Source organism: Doryrhamphus excisus, linkage group LG7, assembly GCF_037039965.1.
Source record: "Doryrhamphus excisus strain RoL-2023G ecotype Guam linkage group LG7, RoL_Dexc_Guam_v1.1, whole genome shotgun sequence".
Taxonomy (NCBI): Eukaryota; Metazoa; Chordata; class Actinopteri; order Syngnathiformes; family Syngnathidae; genus Doryrhamphus; species Doryrhamphus excisus.
In genome coordinates, this window is record NC_136363.1 from 11,057,267 (window position 1) to 11,074,457 (window position 17,191).

General features: G+C 41.5%; 3 protein-coding genes across 5 annotated transcripts; 1 reads left to right on the forward strand and 2 right to left on the reverse strand.

Annotated features, from left to right (window-relative positions):
• The first annotated feature begins 73 nt into the window (after positions 1-73).
• On the forward strand, positions 74-6,092 carry LOC131101800 (tropomyosin alpha-1 chain). Its single transcript, XM_058047155.2, has 10 exons — positions 74-276; positions 345-470; positions 2,161-2,294; positions 2,923-3,040; positions 3,121-3,191; positions 3,676-3,751; positions 3,825-3,887; positions 3,967-4,036; positions 5,383-5,461; positions 5,594-6,092. The coding sequence occupies exons 1-10, from the start codon at positions 163-165 to the stop codon at positions 5,595-5,597; spliced, it is 855 nt and encodes a 284-aa protein (XP_057903138.1). The 5' UTR covers positions 74-162; the 3' UTR covers positions 5,598-6,092.
• A 70-nt stretch (positions 6,093-6,162) lies between these two features.
• On the reverse strand, positions 6,163-14,301 carry LOC131101799 (death-associated protein kinase 2). Of its 3 annotated transcripts, none has more exons than XM_058047154.2 (12): positions 14,048-14,301; positions 10,173-10,317; positions 9,850-10,071; positions 8,668-8,806; positions 8,469-8,598; positions 8,269-8,317; positions 8,113-8,139; positions 7,876-8,028; positions 7,391-7,436; positions 7,213-7,302; positions 7,050-7,130; positions 6,163-6,753 (listed from the first exon to the last, which is right to left on the reverse strand). In XM_058047154.2, the coding sequence occupies exons 2-12, from the start codon at positions 10,232-10,234 to the stop codon at positions 6,673-6,675; spliced, it is 1,080 nt and encodes a 359-aa protein (XP_057903137.2). In that variant the 5' UTR covers positions 10,235-10,317; positions 14,048-14,301; the 3' UTR covers positions 6,163-6,672. The 3 variants fall into 3 exon arrangements, with proteins under 3 accessions (XP_057903137.2, XP_078648211.1, XP_078648212.1); XM_078792085.1 differs by lacking the exon at positions 14,048-14,301 and adding an exon at positions 12,292-12,405; XM_078792086.1 differs by lacking the exon at positions 14,048-14,301 and adding an exon at positions 12,259-12,391.
• Positions 14,302-15,264: 963 nt separating this feature from the next.
• Positions 15,265-17,085, reverse strand: ssr2 (signal sequence receptor, beta). The gene is made up of 6 exons (XM_058047130.2): positions 16,969-17,085; positions 16,408-16,568; positions 16,232-16,330; positions 15,859-15,967; positions 15,711-15,788; positions 15,265-15,638 (listed from the first exon to the last, which is right to left on the reverse strand). Exons 2-6 carry the CDS (start codon positions 16,566-16,568, stop codon positions 15,528-15,530), a joined length of 558 nt encoding a protein of 185 aa, XP_057903113.1. The 5' UTR covers positions 16,969-17,085; the 3' UTR covers positions 15,265-15,527.
• Positions 17,086-17,191: the final 106 nt, after the last annotated feature.

A 17,191-nucleotide genomic window follows, 5' to 3' on the forward strand; every position in this document is an offset into this window, starting at 1 on the left:
TCTCCAAAAGTGGGAGTGTCACTCCATCCAAGCCGTATAAAAGCTCGCCTTCCATCTTGGTCGGAGTTTGGTGTCTCGTCCACATCGCCAGGCCGTCCGTCTGTCCGTCCTCATCTCTTCGTCGTTCTTGTTTAAAAAAAAAAAAAAGAAGCAACCGCCAACATGGAGGCCATTAAGAAGAAGATGCTCATGCTGAAGTTGGACAAGGAGAACGCTCTGGACCAGGCGGAGCAGGCGGAGGCAGACAAGAAAGCGGCGGAGGATAGAAGCAAACAGGTAGGCTGGGACAACATATGATAAGAACATACAGTCAAACTACAATTATGGCTTCTGTGTCCTCCTAGCATGAGGACGAGCTCCTGCAGATGCAAAAGAAGCTGAAGGGGACGGAGGACGAGCTGGACAAATACTCTGAGGCACTGAAGGATGCTCAGGAGAAGCTGGAGGTGGCCGACAAGAAGGCCGCTGATGTGAGTAGCCCCCTGTAAAGCCGTAAAAAAATATATATTTTTTTTGTTATGTAGTTACTCCTACCCGGTAACACCACTAATGTCAGTCTAATATTGTCACACGCTATGATAAAAGCCACCAGTGTAAATCAAGCCTCATCAAGCAGCTCCCCTCCACCGCATTCCATTCTCCTCATGCTCTGGATGGAGACCCCCCCCCCCCAACCTGACAGCTGTGTGTGTGAAGGGGGTGTAAGGATTGAGAGGCCTGCTTAGGCCATGATGTCAGCCGCTAAACCTCGACTCTTAGCTTAACAATGGCACCACTCCTTTTTAGGTACATCCTTCACCGCCCGCTACCCGATAGGTCAGATCCAAGAGTAGCATTTGAACATTGGGTTCATTATTTATTGTCCAAAAAATGTCCGATGAGTACCATCTCCATGTAGCATGTCTGTACCGTTTTCACTACCTCTAGCTTTGAATACGTGTCTAGTCTATCTTTGGTTAATGCATTTGTATTTGTATGATTATTTCATCTGTATATGTCTCTAAAGTCATTTTGGTTTTATTTGAAAAAAAATTTAATTATGCTGCGTACCACTAGATGGATCCTGTGTGCCATCTGTGGTATTTGCGCCACAGTTTGACAATCAATTTGAACTATAGCACTTGTTAAAAGCCTAATATATATATATATATATATATATATATATATATATATATACTATATATCCAATTATTATATTATACTGCCATATACTGTTCATCCCACAAACTGAATAATATTAACAAAATATATGAATTGTTGTGTTTATTATATCTGCATAGACTCATGTGTGATGTGTGTGTATAATATGTTTTACATATTTTAGGTCAATAAAATACATAAATACAAATAATTAAAAAAATACATTAACAATTACTGCATTATAAATCTATTTAAAGATAACATAATATAAATGGGGTTTTTTTCCTATAAGGTAAAATGCTGAATTATTGTAGTAAATGTTTTATAGTATTTAATATACATAATGATGTTCATACATTTTTTTTAAAATAATTCATTCATTCATTAATTTTCTACTGCTTATCCTCACAAGGGTCGCGGGGGTGCTGGAGCCTATCCCAGCTGTCTTGGGGCGAGAGGCGGGGTACACCCTGGACTGGTGGCCAGCCAATCACAGGGCACATATAGACAAACAACCATTCACACTCACATTCATACCTATGGACAATTTGGAGTCGCCAATTAACCTAGCATGTTTTTGGAATGTGGGAGGAAACCGGAGTACCCGGAGAAAACCCACGCGTGCACGGGGAGAACATGCAAACTCCACACAAAGATGGCCGAGGGTGGAATTGAACTCAGGTCTCCTAGCTGTAAGCCCTGCACGCAAACCACTTAACTCACCGTGCAGCCCTTTTAAAAAAATAATAATATAAATAAAATGAATGATCTAAATTCATCATGCAGGCTACAATTGGCATTCAAACGAGCCTTTCAACTGTGTAAAGCTAACAACAGCTAATAAGTCACATGATCTATCATCCGACTGGAAATGATACTTCTCATTTTACAGCAACATTGCCACGTTACCTCTTAGGTTTATCCAATACAATCATCTGAAACATCAGCATATAGCCTACACTAGTTTGACTCAGCCCGCATCAAGTGTGTGTGTGTGCGTGTGTGTGTGCGCGCACCCAGGCGGAGGCGGAGGTGGCCTCCCTGAACAGGCGCATCCAGCTAGTGGAGGAAGAGTTGGACCGAGCTCAGGAGAGGCTGGCAACCGCTCTACAGAAGCTGGAGGAGGCCGAGAAGGCGGCCGATGAAAGCGAGAGGTGATTTTTTTTCTCCTTCATAAGAGATCCTGGAGACAACTTGCCGTCCATGAATTCACACTGTGCTGAATGAATATAGCTGTAATTTGCCAGAGGATGTACATTTTTTAAACATTTGAGAATCATCCTGTGTTCTTAAATTAGTCTAAAACAGCAACGCCTCACAAAAAGGGAAATATTTGTTCCTCATGCCCAAAGATCTCACATTAAAAATGCAGTTTTCCATTCTCCTTAACATAATGTAATACAATCCTTCATTTTTGACTGCTTGTCTTCAAGTTTTTATTTGTAATGTATATATATGTCCACCAGATGGTGCCATTTTTCCCGTTCAAAACATGCAGCACAGTTCCCCAGCTTTGAAAGTTTTTTGCATGGGTGTCTTGCCACTGAAATTATAAGTATATGTACAAACAAATGTTAAAATCCCCCAAATGTAAGGTATATTTCAGGCAGAAATGGATTTAAAATTGACAAAAATATTAACATATGAAATATTTCCAACCGTTTTGGAGAACCTGATGTTTTCTTTTCATGAGGTTCAAATATGAGTGACTTTGTAGTGTTAAAGTTCCACAACAAAGATGGAAGAGTGGGTGGAGATAATGGACGTCTAATGTGTGTGCAGAGGCATGAAGGTTATCGAGAACAGGGCTCTCAAAGACGAGGAGAAGATGGAGCTCCAGGAGATCCAGCTGAAGGAGGCCAAGCACATTGCGGAGGACTCCGACCGCAAGTACGAAGAGGTGAGCTCACTCTCCTGGAGGAGGTGGATCGTGACAGGGAGCTTTGGATATTAACAGCATGAGCGTTGTGATGCGTTCAGGTGGCTCGTAAACTGGTGATCGTGGAGGGGGAGCTGGAGCGTACAGAAGAGAGGGCGGAGCTGGCTGAAGCGTGAGTCTGTTTTATTAATTATTTTTATTAAAATTATTATTTATTAACTTCTTGTTGCTGCTTTTGCCGTGATTTCTCCTTTTAATGTGTTTGAAAGAATCACACAGAAATACCCCAAAACACTCTCTTGACAAGCCACGCCCCCTCAACCAACCATTCATGTCTATGGGGTTGCTAGTTAGCTTGTTAGCTTCCTCTCTAGCTAGCTATTGCTTGTAAAAAAAATAAATACATAGGTTATTTAATGTATCTTCTATATATTCTTGGCTTCCTTAACAGGTGTAGTTTGTTTTTAATAATGAATTCTACTATAATTCTATGCCCTGCTATGCCCTACTATTTATGGTAAAAACCTAGCATTTTCATAGCAAGTAATCAAACTAGCATGTCGGCCATCTTGGTGAGGTAATTGTCTGCCATTTTTACTGTGTCTTCTTCTTCTTTGTTTGTTTTTTGGACCCATTTACACCATAAATTCCACCAGAAAATGTGCCGAGCTTGAGGAGGAACTAAAGAACGTCACCAATAATCTGAAGTCCCTTGAGGCGCAGGCTGAGAAGGTACTTGTTTATTTACAAATTGCAAAGAAGAGTCCAAAATTGTTATCCTAATTTGAGCTATTTGTCCACATAGTACTCTCAGAAGGAGGACAAATACGAGGAAGAGATCAAGATTCTGACAGACAAGCTGAAAGAGGTAAAGGATCACAATGTTTTGACTCTAGAAATCCTTCTGGATGGTGGCTATGTTGATGTTTGCGTTGATTTAACATTAGGCTGAGACCAGAGCGGAGTTTGCTGAGAGGTCTGTGGCCAAGCTGGAGAAGACTATTGATGACCTGGAAGGTAATTCCTATTTATAATACTCACACATTGAAACTGTTAAATATATAGGCTACAGAGTACCAGGGGTGGGCAAACTACGGCCCGGGGGCCACATGCGGCCCACCAAGCCTTTGAATCCGGCCCACCAGTTGCTTTTTAAGTATTTCAACTTTTAACACCCCAAGTTCAATTCCACCCTCGGCCATCTCTGTGTGGAGTTTCATTTTCTCCCCGTGCATGCGTGGGTTTTCTCCGGGTACTCCGGTTTCCTCCCACATTCTAAAAACATGCTAGGTTAATTGGCGACTCCAAATTGTCCATAGGTATGAATGTGAGTGTGAATGGTTGTTTGTCTATATGTGCCCTGTGATTGGCTGGCCACCAGTCCAGGGTGTACCCCGCCTCTCACCCCAAGACAGCTGGGATAGGCTCCAGCACCCCAGCGACCCTCATGGGGATAACCAGTAGAAAATGAATGAATGAATGAACTTTTAACATACAAACTGGCAACATGACTTACAAGTCTGAGGCTTCTTTAGCAAAAAAACAAAACAAAACTGTAAAATTAAATTAGTTTGATGTGGTCTGATGTTTAAAGTGCTCCTGAAAAAAGGGAAATGAGAACATACAGTTGATAGTATAACACTTTTACAGATAAAATTAGACAAAAAATTATAAGCATAAAATCGTGTGTGTGTGTTAAATATATGTTCTGGCCCCCGGACAATGTTGTTAACTCAATGCAACCCACGAGTCAAAATATTTGCCCATCCCTGGCCTATACTATCCCCTCGTACTTCGTACGCGACAAAAACTTACAAATTTCAAAATTAAAAAAAACCAAACAAACCCTTAAACTGTATAATGGAAAGCAGGAAGTGAACAAATGTAACAGTTACTGATTGTAAAAGTACCAGATGGAGGGGTAGGATTTAATAAGCTTTGCTTCTTCCTACTCCTTTTGGACATGTGGAACTGTGAACTGATTATGGGATGCACTCAATTGTAATCTGATGCATGTTCAAATGAAATTAAACCATTACCATACTATTGAATGATAACAGAGATGATCATTTTGAATTGGATGCACAGCTTAGTCTTTATCCTGGTCGTCAGGCGACCGCAACCTCTGCGCTTTAACATCCATCTCGTCTACATTTGTAGTCCACATAAAGCACACTGCTTGCCTGGTGTAGTTAAAAAAATACCTATTTTCAGAGAGAAAATGCACAAATGAGCGGATTTTAAATAAGAAATCCGTGACTATGCAGAGATCTAAAAAATACACTCTACAGTGCCTATCAAGAATATTGGAGTTATATTGTCATGTTGCTAATCCAAGGCTGTTGCTTTGTTTCTTTGCACAGATGAGCTTTATGCACAGAAACTCAAATACAAAGCCATCAGCGAGGAACTGGACCACGCGCTCAATGACATGACCTCCATGTAAGCATCCCATAAAAAAAATCCTCCCACTTAAGATTTTTGTTCCAAAGCACAATAATCCACATATTTAAACAAAACAATACATAAATACCATGATTTAATATGGAATTTTCAACCCTTTTTTGTTTCTAGTTAAACACCTCTGGAAGCCCTGTCCACTCCCTCTTGGCTCAAATCTGACCCCTTACTCTCTCCTCTTCCTCCATTCCTCAACAACTGTCAGATTTATGTATGTTGTTTACAGCACTTTCACACCTTTTCACAGCCCATCTATTCACAACGAGCAGCAGCAAATTACCTTCTTTGTGAAAAATCAACCCTTTAGTTGTCCTACTCTGTGTTCTTTTAAAAACGTTTAAACAGCGGAAGAAAGGCTCATGGTAAATTGTCTGTGTTTGTTTGTGCTGCATGTTTCAACTTTGTCATTAAGGGTAGCGTTTGCGTTTACATGAGGCTACCAAAAAATACTACCAAAAAATACACAATGATTTAAAAAAAATAATATATTTTTTTAAATATATATATATATTTCAGACTAACAAAAATAAATTGACAAGTGCGTTTTATGCTTTTTTCCAGTTGCATCACAAGAAAAGAGAATTAAATCATAAACAGGAGGATTGCAGCTTATTTTAACAAACATGCACATTTCTATATATATACTGTATATATATATATATATTTTTTTTTTTTTTACACAATTTTTAGGTTTAGACGGCAAAATGCATCATTAAACACAAGAAAAATGATAGTGTCGGATCATCCTTAAAAGCCAAAAAGGATGTTATTAGAATATGAATGAATAACAGGTGTTGAACTACTTTGCATTAGCCACAAGTTACACTGGAGGTGGCAGCCATGATGCTACTAAAATGACACTGAGGTAGAAATGTTTTTTTCTGAAGAATCAAGACATGAATTAGGAGTATACAGTTCACTAAAATGTGTATACACTGCAGCAAAACATGTTTTTTTTTCTCACCTCATGTCACGAGTATGTCCCATTGTTGAACACAATAATTGCATTTAGTACTGCCCGGGCATGCAGGAAAACACATTAAATATTGGATACACTAGTTTACATGCCGTTTTGTATCAAAAATGTCCAAAAATCCACCAATAGGCCATTGCATGTATACACAGAAAGAATCCATTCCTTAATTTCACCACACAAGGTAGACGCTGCACTTTGCTGTCCCCTTTGGCCGACTCTATGAACTGCTACTGAGTCTTCGCCGCAGCAGTGAGGCGGGCTTGCTTTCGAGGTCCTCCACGTCGCTTTCGCACTGTCTCTGCGGGACGTTGTCATACATTAGAGTGGAATGACCTTTATTGTCATTATACAAGATGTACAACGAGATTGGAGAGCTTCTCCTTTCAGTGCAGTAGTCAAGTAAAAAAAAAAGTATACAAAAGTAGAGTAAAAAAGACAATTTAACAAGATATATACAAGATATCCCAAATATACATATAGTATTGCACAGGAGCATATGCAGGAGCAGACATATTGCAGATATATTAATTTTAGTGCAATGATAAGGCAGTCTAGTTAGAGTGTATTTATTAGAAAAGGTGGGATTTAAGTTACCTCAGGTGGATCAGAGCTGCCTTTGCACAAGAGTTTTAAGCGGACCAGGCGGTTACACATCCATACCATGTTATAGGACATCTTGCCACAGGAGGAGAGAAGAAACATTATAGTATGACAACAGTGCAGTTTGCCCAAAAAGAACATAAAACACAACATGTACCTTCCATTTCCTTCTGGCATTGAACTTCTTAAAGTTCTTCATATTGATTGAAGATCGATTCCTATTGGCCACCTGTTTGCGTGTGATGGGCTGCAACAAAATATTAGGTAGTCAGCATTTGGAGATCAGAAGTAGGTGAAATTTTTTTTATTTTTTTAAGAGCGCAAGGAGTGACTACCTTGATCCATGGATGGCGAAGACAGTCCTCGGCTGTCAGTCTGTCACTAAAAGTAGAAGAAAAGAAAAGTAGAAGTTTAACGTCTCAAATATGCATAAAGCCACATATTACTTAAAAAAAAACACATTATTTCCTCAAATATGCTTATCTTAAATGAACATTTTCAACAACGTTAAAGTTGCAGTTTATGATTCGACCAGTAGAGGGTGTTAATATTGTATTTTGCGTTCGGGTTCCCCCTATAGTTTATAAGGTAAACAGAAATATGAAGTATTAAAAGAGTAGTATTAAAATCAATTTTGCTCTAGCGATACCCTTAAAGTCTAAAAATAAAACTAAATAACATAAACAAGAATTATGTGGGGAAAATAAATCATAAATAAGGGGAAGTTTGTCACTTGATTATTATTTTGTTTTGGGCTCCATAAAGACGATTCACTGAATGAAATAATAAAATGCCATAACAAAGAATGAACTCCACCCACCTGGGATTTTTCACCAGTAGTTTCTCAATGAAGTCCTTGGCTGTGGAGCTGGTGGTGCTGAAGTGCTGCGTGTCGAGTCGGTAATTCATAGCCAGCACGTTCTTCAGAGTCTCTTCATCAGTGTCTCCCTGGAACGGCGACAAGCCGCTCAAGCTGAGGACACAGCATATAGGCACATTACTGAACAGGAGCCATGACACCTTGTGTATGTTGTATTTCCAAGCACTTGCAACTTACAGTATGTAAGTAATAACTCCTATGCTCCTACATGGGGGGGCAACATAATAGGAAAGGTGAGGAAAAGCGCCTTCAGAATCACAATGTTATGAGTTGTAGATGTAATAACCGTGCAGGACACACAGTGTGCAAGGACAGGAAGTGCTGCATATTCACCACATATCTGCCGCTGTGCTCAGGGCTTCACTGTTTATCACCTCGGGGGCTGCACAAAACAGACAACAGTTCAGAATTGGAGGCGCCTGTCCGGCCGTCACCATGAGCCGTGGCCGTGTTTCGCAAGGATCATGCCGCTTAATCCAATTACCGTGACACCATTAAAAATGGATTAACAGCGGGACGTGTTTTTGTCTCACCGATGTACTGAGGGGTTCCACTTGAGCTCCTGTACTCCTCCCCGGAGTTAAAATGGTGTGCAAGACCAAAGTCTATGAGTTTGATGTTAGGATGAGGACACTCTTTGTCTGAGAGCATGATGTTTTCTGGCTGAAAGGAGACAATGTTGTTAGAGAGCTACACATCATGGTCAAATATTGTCTTAACGGCGTTAGAAACCTTGAGATCAAAGTGGGCGATGTTCTTGCTGTGCATGAAGCCCAGACCGTTCAGGATCTGCTTCATGAACTCGATGGCTTCGTCTTCAGTCAGGTTCTCCTTTTCGGCGATGAAGTCGAACAGCTCGCCGCCGCTAACGCTGCCGTTTGAAGTGGATGAGAAGTAGAAATACATGGTTGTAGATGACCACAATGTATTCCCACCTGACAAATACTCCACATAATGGAGCTGATATTGAAGCTTGAGCTCTACATCCTGTACTAAACACTCACTGTACTTTTAAGATTTCTCGGCCAATCGCTACAAAATTTGCGACTCACTTTTAGGAGATTGCTAATCACATGTGTTTAATTCATTCATTCATTCATTTTCTACCACTTTTCCTCACGAGGGTCGTGGGGGTGCTGGAGCCTATCCCAGCTGTCTTCGGGTGTGACGTGGGGTACACCCTGGACTGGTGGCCAGCCAATCACAGGGCACATATAGACAAACAACCATTCACACTCACATTCATACCTATGGACAATTTGGAGTGGCCAATTAACCTAGCATGTTTTTGGAATGTGGGAGGAAACCGGAGTACCCGGAGAAAACCTACGCATGCACGGGGAGAACATGCAAACTCCACACAGAGATGGAATTGAACCCTGGTCTCCAAGCTGTGAGGTCTTCGCGCTAACCACTAGACCGCCGTGCCGCCCCATGTGTTTAATATTTCAGCAAAATTGGTTCCAAAACTGGCTGCACAGTGACTGCACGAGTTCAATCCCACCCTCGGTACTCCGGTTTCCTCCCCCATTCCAAAAACATGCTAGGTTAATTGGCGACTCCAAATTGTCCATAGGTATGAATGTGAGTGTGAATGGTTGTTTGTCTATATGTGCCCTGTGATTGGCTGGCGACCAGTCTAGGGTGTACCCCGCCTCTCGCCCAAAGACAGCTGGGATAGGCTCCAGCACCCCCCACCCGCAACCCTCATAAGGATAAGCAATAGAAAATGAATGAATGGTTCCAAAACATGTCCGCCATCAATCAAAACCTACTTACATATCAGCTAATTGTCATTGTCACTGACCTTAGTATGCTAAATGATTATAAAACTTTCATGTCTTCTAAAGCATTTTGACCATTTTGTCCCTAATGGGACGAAATAAACATACAAACGCCATCTTGTCAACTCACATCTCCAGAATGAGCACCACCTCCGACCGACTCTCAAAGACGTCTTTGAGGGCAACGATGTTAGGGTGCTGTAGAGCCTGGATCACCTCCACCTCCTCCTCCACACGGCTCCTCTCCAGTCCCAGGCGGCTGCACGAGGTCTTGCGAAGCTTGACAAACTTTCCCGCCCAATATGTCCCAGTGGCCAACTCGCGAACTTTTCGGACTTGACCAAAATGTCCACTGCGATCGTTAGACAACAGCGACACACACAAAAATACATATGGCGTCCCACAGGGGTATATCCTAAAGCACCTTATGTTGAGCATTAAATGTGAGCGTACCTTCCTAGTACTTCTCCGATCTCATAGAAGTCCTCCACATTCTCGGGTTTGAACACGGCCATGCCGATCACTTCAGGTTGTTTCTTGAGTCCGCTTAGTTCATATTAAACCTCAAGTGGCTCATGGTCCTTCACCACAGACGTACCTAAAAAGGCAAAACAGCTCACTTGTAGTTCAGCACATTAGATCATACCGAGAATGGTAGATATTTTTGTTTTTGAAGCACTTTTATTACATCCCTCCCTTTCCCATTGACCTGCGTTATCATAGCGCAACCCTGCCTTGACAGTATGATGACATCAGCACTTCCTGTGCCAAACTTCCCTACTTGGCACACTACAGAAGTCAGTGTGAGTACAGTAAAACGAACAAAACCTGTTTCATTACGGCGGCGAGTATTTTTAACAAATACAAGAGAACAAAGAACAGTACTTTCAAAATGTGCAACACTTACTTACTTACTATGCTACTTACTTACAGTGAAGAAAATAAGTATTTGAACACCCTGCTATTTTGCTATTTCTCCCACTTAGAAATCATGGAGGGGTCTGAAATTTTCATCGTAGGTGCATGTCCACTGTGAGAGAGATAAACTAAAAAGAAAAATCCAGAAATCACAATGCATGATTTTTTAACAATTTATTTGTGTGATACAGCTGCTAATAAGTATTTGAACACCTGAGAAAATGAATGTTAATATTTGGTACAGTAGCCTTTGTTTGCTATTACAGAGGTCAAACGTTTCCTGTAGTTTTTCACCAGGTTTGCACACACTGCAGGAGGGATCTTGGCCCACTCCTCCACACAGATCTTCTCTAGATCAGTCAGGTTTCTGGGCTGTCGCTGAGAAACACGGAGTTTGAGCTCCCTCCAAAGATTTTCGATTGGGTTCAGGTCTGGAGACTGGCTGGGCCATGCTAGAACCTTGATATGCTTCTTACGGAGCCACTCCTTGGTTTTCCTGGCTGTGTGCTTCGGGTCGTTGTCGTGTTGGAAGACCCAGCCACGACCCATCTTCAATGCTCTGACAGAGGGAAGGAGGTTGTTCCCCAAAATCTCACAATACACGGCCCCAGTCATCCTCTCTTTAATGCAGTGCACTCGTCCTGTCCCATGTGCAGAAAAACACCCCCAAAGCATGATGCTACCACCCCCATGCTTCACAGTAGGGATGGTGTTCTTCGGATTGTACTCTTCATTCTTCTTCCTCCAAACACGCTTATTGGAATTATGACCAAAAAGTTCTATTTTGGTCTCATCTGACCATAAAACTTTCTCCCATGACTCCTCTGTATCATCCAAATGGTCATATGCAAACTTAAGACGGGCCTTGACATGTGCTGGTTTAAGCAGGGGAACCTTTCGTGCCATGCATGATTTCACATCATGACGTCTTAGTGTATTACCTACAGTAACCTTGGAAACGGTGGTCCCAGCTCTTTTCAGGTCATTGACCAAGTCCTGTCGTGTAGTTCTGGGCTGATTCCTCACCTTTCTTAGAATCATTGAGACCCCACGAGGTGATATCTTGCATGGGGCTCCACTCCGATTGAGATTGACCGTCATGTTTAGCTTCTTCCATTTTCTAATGATAGCTCCAACAGTGGACCTTTTTTCACCAAGCTGCTTGGTAATTGCTCCGTAGCCCTTTCCAGCCTTGTGGAGGTGTACAATTTTGTCTCTGGTGTCTTTGGACAGCTCTTTGGTCTTCGCCATGTTACAAGTTAAAGTCTTACTGATTGTATGGGGTGGACAGGTGTCTTTATGCAGCTAACGACCTCAAACAGGTGCATCTGATTCAGGATGATACATGGAGTGCAGGTGGACTTCTAATGGGCAGACTAACAGGTCTTTCAGGGTCAGAATTCTAGATGATACACAGGTGTTCAAATACTTATTTGCAGCTGTATCACACAAATAAATTGTTAAAAAATCATGCATTGTGATTTCTGGATTTTTCTTTTTAGTTTATCTCTCTCACAGTGGACATGCACCTACGATGAAAATTTCAGACCCCTCCATGATTTCTAAGTGGGAGAAATAGCAAAATAGCAGGGTGTTCAAATACTTATTTTCTTCACTGTACTTACTAACTATGGTATCCCTTCATTGCTATTACCAAATATGGTCAGCAGTTGCTTTCCAATGACCACGAGTGTCACTTTCACTTCAGTGCTATTGTTGTTGTCACCATGAGACTGATTCCTGTTACACAAGTCCAGCTCACTTTGGGAGTAAAGGAGTGGTCAAACAGCAACTCCTTTGTGAGACAGTTTTTGTGTGGGAGGGGAGAAAAATGAAGGGTTCATTGTTCACCCTGATGTGTTCCAGAAAACTGAACATTTTGGACATCAGCCATGTTTTTTGTTTACTTTCGACTGGAGTTGTTTTGACCTTAGGAGGGACCAAGTGGAATATCTCTAACTGACTCAGTACTACCGTATTTTCTGGACTATAAGTGGCTCCAGAGTATAAGTCGCACAATGCCAAAAATGCATAATTAGGTAGAAAAAAAACATACATAAGTCGCACTGGAGTATAAGTCGCATTTTTTGTGAGTAATTTATTTTACTAACTACTTGACCAAAACAGACCAAAATTACAGCCTCTTGGGAGGCAAGTTCTAACATTAATAAAAGAATAGAGAACAGGCTGAATAGGTGTAAGATATGCTAACACAATGCTTATTCAGCTACACAAAAAATAACCATGAACATAAACTGTTTTTTCCATTTATAAGTCGCTCTGGAGTATAAGTCGCAGGAACAGCCAACCTATGAAAAAAAGTGCGACTTATGTTCCAGAAAATACGGTAATTACACGGTCAACTTTCTGGAAACATCCCAGCCCCAGCTGGAGAGAGAAAAGAAAAATCAGGCTTCGCTACATATCTTAAAATACAGCCTGAATCTCTACCCATCAGTCAGCTACAGAAGCTACAAAAAACTGACCTTGCATGATGTTGCTGTTAACATGTGGCTCTAATGCTAGCACTGTAGCGCACGTATCTATGCTAGTGTTGCTACAGTTCATTAGCATTGAAGCTACAAACACACAAAAGCAGGGCTCAGTAAAAACACTCCAGCATCAAGGCTTAAAATATACTATTGTGGGAGCGCTTAGATTTAAAATAGTTGAAAAATAGTCGACTATACCTTTAAATAAAGCTTTACCAGCTTCCTTATCTTTCCACGTTTTTATATTACGTCACAAACCACACCTTGAAGGAAGTGTGCTGCTTAGGTGAAATTACAATGATGAAACGCAATCCAGGAAGTCCATTTTATAGGAAGACATCATTGCCATGCAGTCTGTCTTTACACTGTTGTCTTCTTTATTCCTTGAATCAGGAATGCTCACATACAGTGCGGCCCGGCAAGGCAGCACTTTTGAAGGGTGCTATCACTTTGTGTGTCAGCATGCACATGATTCAAATGTGTTTTGCCAGGGCTGCCTGTGTTGGCAGTTGGCACCCCCGCTGTGAATCAGTCAAACTAATGAGGACTTGTCATGTTTACTGTGCTCCAAGCTTGGTTCTCTGTGGGTGCACTTATGTGCAAACATGGTTCAAAACCAATTCCAAAACAGACTTGAAAAAACTAATTTGAAGTTGAAATAGCTCATGTAGCTTCAAGTGTGATGTCTGAACATGCTTCTGGTCCATCTCACCAAAACACCCCCTCTGCCGTGAAGATCCCAACCTGTTGTGACATGTAGAAAAGATGGGCCATACAAATCTGAAGTATCTACACTAACACAAACGATGGGATGAATATATTCACACATTTAAATAAGGAAGAGCAATTGACAGTCCAGGAGGGTCCAGTTTGCAAGACATCCATGTGGAAGTGTGCCTAGAAACACAGTGTACTCACCCGGGAGGAGGAGTGCTCTGGTCGGCTTGGTTCCTGCCAATGGTCGCCTCTCGCACGACTTATCTTCACGCTGCTCGTTGTCACAATCTTAACGCTCGCCGCATCAACTGGTACCCCCGGAATGCGGAAAATGTATTCATGTCGTGACACCTCGCTGATGTCACGTCCGAATTACCGTCACACACACGCGGCGAGTTTCTAACGAGGTACCGCCCCTCCGACGAACGAAGCTGCAGTTCCTTATTTCGCTCACTGGCCACTTGATTTAAGCCAAGAGCCCTGTGTGAGTCAACTTCACTTCCGGAATAGTCATGCTTTCAAAATAAATCCAGGAAATGCCTTAACGCAACAGAACTCCGTAAAACAAATAACATTCTGGTTGAAAAGCTAATTAATTTCAGGAAATGACTCCAACAATTCTCCCAAATTTATATTTATCTTGCCATAGAGATAAATTGTAACTTAATATTAATAGTTTGAGTATATATATATGATTTAATGTGAATTTCCTCACTTCAAACCTACAAATACCCCACTCCTCTCTCTTTCATGTTCCACATGATAAAGTGAAAAACATACTGCTCCCTTTCCATGTGGAAGTGGTAAGGTTTTGACTTTTTACTTTGCCCTTTTTTCTCACTCCATTTGAATGCCTTTCTTAAGTTTAGAATAAATAAATTGGAGGCTAACTTGTTAGCTTGCTATGTTTGAAGCGCTGGCTGTATCTTATCTCACTGCAGTGATTGTATGGCCTACACATTATAGATGCCCAATGTGGTGTAAACAAAGAATAGTAGGAGTGTCAAGGTGACTATAGGGTTGTTATTTCACCCATAGGGCTCTAATAATGGTAGTTTAAGAATTACTGTATATTGTTTTTGTACTCTTTTACCGTTACAACATATATATTTCACATGCTGTACCTCGTGGAGACCAGCAGATGACAGTGTTGATGTGTTTTGCATCGAGCTTTTCATTTAGAATAAGGTAGTGATTTGTTCTATATAGTACCACTAAATAGAGCCTGCACAGACCACCGGTGGTACTTGTGCCAGTCTGAGAATCAATTCTGTATTCTATTTATTACATCACATATTGGGGGTTTATCGTATGTGTATTAAATGTGTATTAAACAGATTAAATGCACTTAGTATAGTAAAATCTCACCGTCACAACAATATATGATGTCAACAAAACAAAATCACACTTTTTTGTAAAAAAAAAAAAAAGTTTTTATTGATATCGAAGTCTAACAACTGCAAACGTGAGTTCAATACATTACAGTTAGAAAAGAACAACTGACACTGTAATTGTACTCAACTTGACATGATCTGTCATTGTGTTTGATCAACTTACACAACGGTCGCTGTACTTTTGCGTTCACCTTTCACCCCCAATATGGGTTATTAAGCTTCTCAGAGATCCTGCGCCCAGTTAACCCTCAAGTAATAGAGTCGCTCCCCAACCCACCCCAGTCTTCTCAGTTCTTCTTAGCCTTTGGAGAGTCGTACTTTCTCTTGCTGGAGTACCAGAGGAGGAGCGGGATGCCGATGGAGGGCAGTGTCATCACACCAAAGGCGGCCCAGTCCAACTAAGCAAGGAAAACAAGTGAGCATCCAGACTCAGCAGAGCAAAAAGCAATGTGTGCGACTGCAAAGCTTACATAATGTGGGGAAAAGCGACGATCAAACTCCCTTTGAGCCAGGATGCCTCCTTGGCCGGGGGCGCTGGTGTAGCCAACCTAAGAAAAATACAAGCTTCAGTCACAGACGCTTACATTTAATCAGTTAAAAATGAAATGTGATCGTTACCACAACTTGTCCGCCCTCCTGGGCCAGGTAGCTGACGGAGGCTGAGGTGAAGTTGAAGTAGCCGGCCTTCAGGGGTCGCAACACAACAGTGTGAGACACATTGCTGGCTCTGAATGCTCCATGGTTAAGGATTCACTTGTATGAATAGTACAAAATATTATAAATCCATTACCCCTTAAACACTTGAATCAGTAAGATAACACCCCTGGCAACAACAGCAACAGCTCACACAGTGACTTTGCTGCAGAGCGAGTACAAAAAAAATGAATGACAGCAAAGAAAATTTGGAGTCAAGTGTGTGTTTGAAGAGCTGTCATCACAGATTTCACTCCTGAAAAACAAAACCAAATAATACTCAGAGCTGCAAGGATACGGTGCAATCCTGTCCCATTTAACATTCAGCATTCCTGAAACAATTCCAAAATCCTCAGGAGGGAAGGAATCATCTGACAGTTCTACCTCCAGAGCAGCGCTGCAAGAGAATACAATTTATTGGTTATACACGGACAATACACATCGTAGAAAACGACACTGTGCTAATGTTCCAACCTGGAGCCCACGTTGTAGATGTTATACTGCAGGGTCAGGTCACGACCCTCCACGGCATAACGGTTGAGCAAGGATTTGGACGCCAGCAAACGGGCTCCTTCCTCTCCAGAGCCCAAGGCGAACAGGGCCAGAACCAAAAAGACGTGCAGCATCTTCATCATCTGCAGAGTAAACAAGGCTAAATTAACAAATGTGCTGAGGACTGTTAGCTACACAAGCGCATAGCGTCATAGATGTGTAACAAGCAGAGATAAAACTATGATATAATATGCATTTAAGATGGAGCCCAGTATGTATTTTGTATGTAGTATATTTAAGTTTAATATGGCTTTTTAAGACTGTCTAGTCAGAGTTGAGCTGGCTAACGTAAGATACAGTCAATTATCCAAGACGCTTACGTGGACCATACCATGATATTATCTTCAACGGAAGCTCAAACAGTTCGACTAATCAAACCGCACTTGAAAATATCACACATTCATTTGTTTGTTCACAAGATGTTAGTGTCAAATTAAAGCGCAGTTTAATGAGAAAACAACAAAAAGAAGGGCGAATGGTTACCGTCTGTAGTCTCTTTCAGTCCTGAGCAGCGAAGGAGGTGATGACGCGCATGCGCAGAAGTTAACCACTCCAGTTGGCATGACGTGTACCCGGAAAAGCAACCATTTCCGTCGAAGATTCCATCGCGCCCCTCGTGGCTTGGAGGTGAAATGGTTTCCTCCGTTTTAATAGGAACATGTTTTAACGATTTGATTTTAGATTCTGTAAATATTAGTTTAAGTTG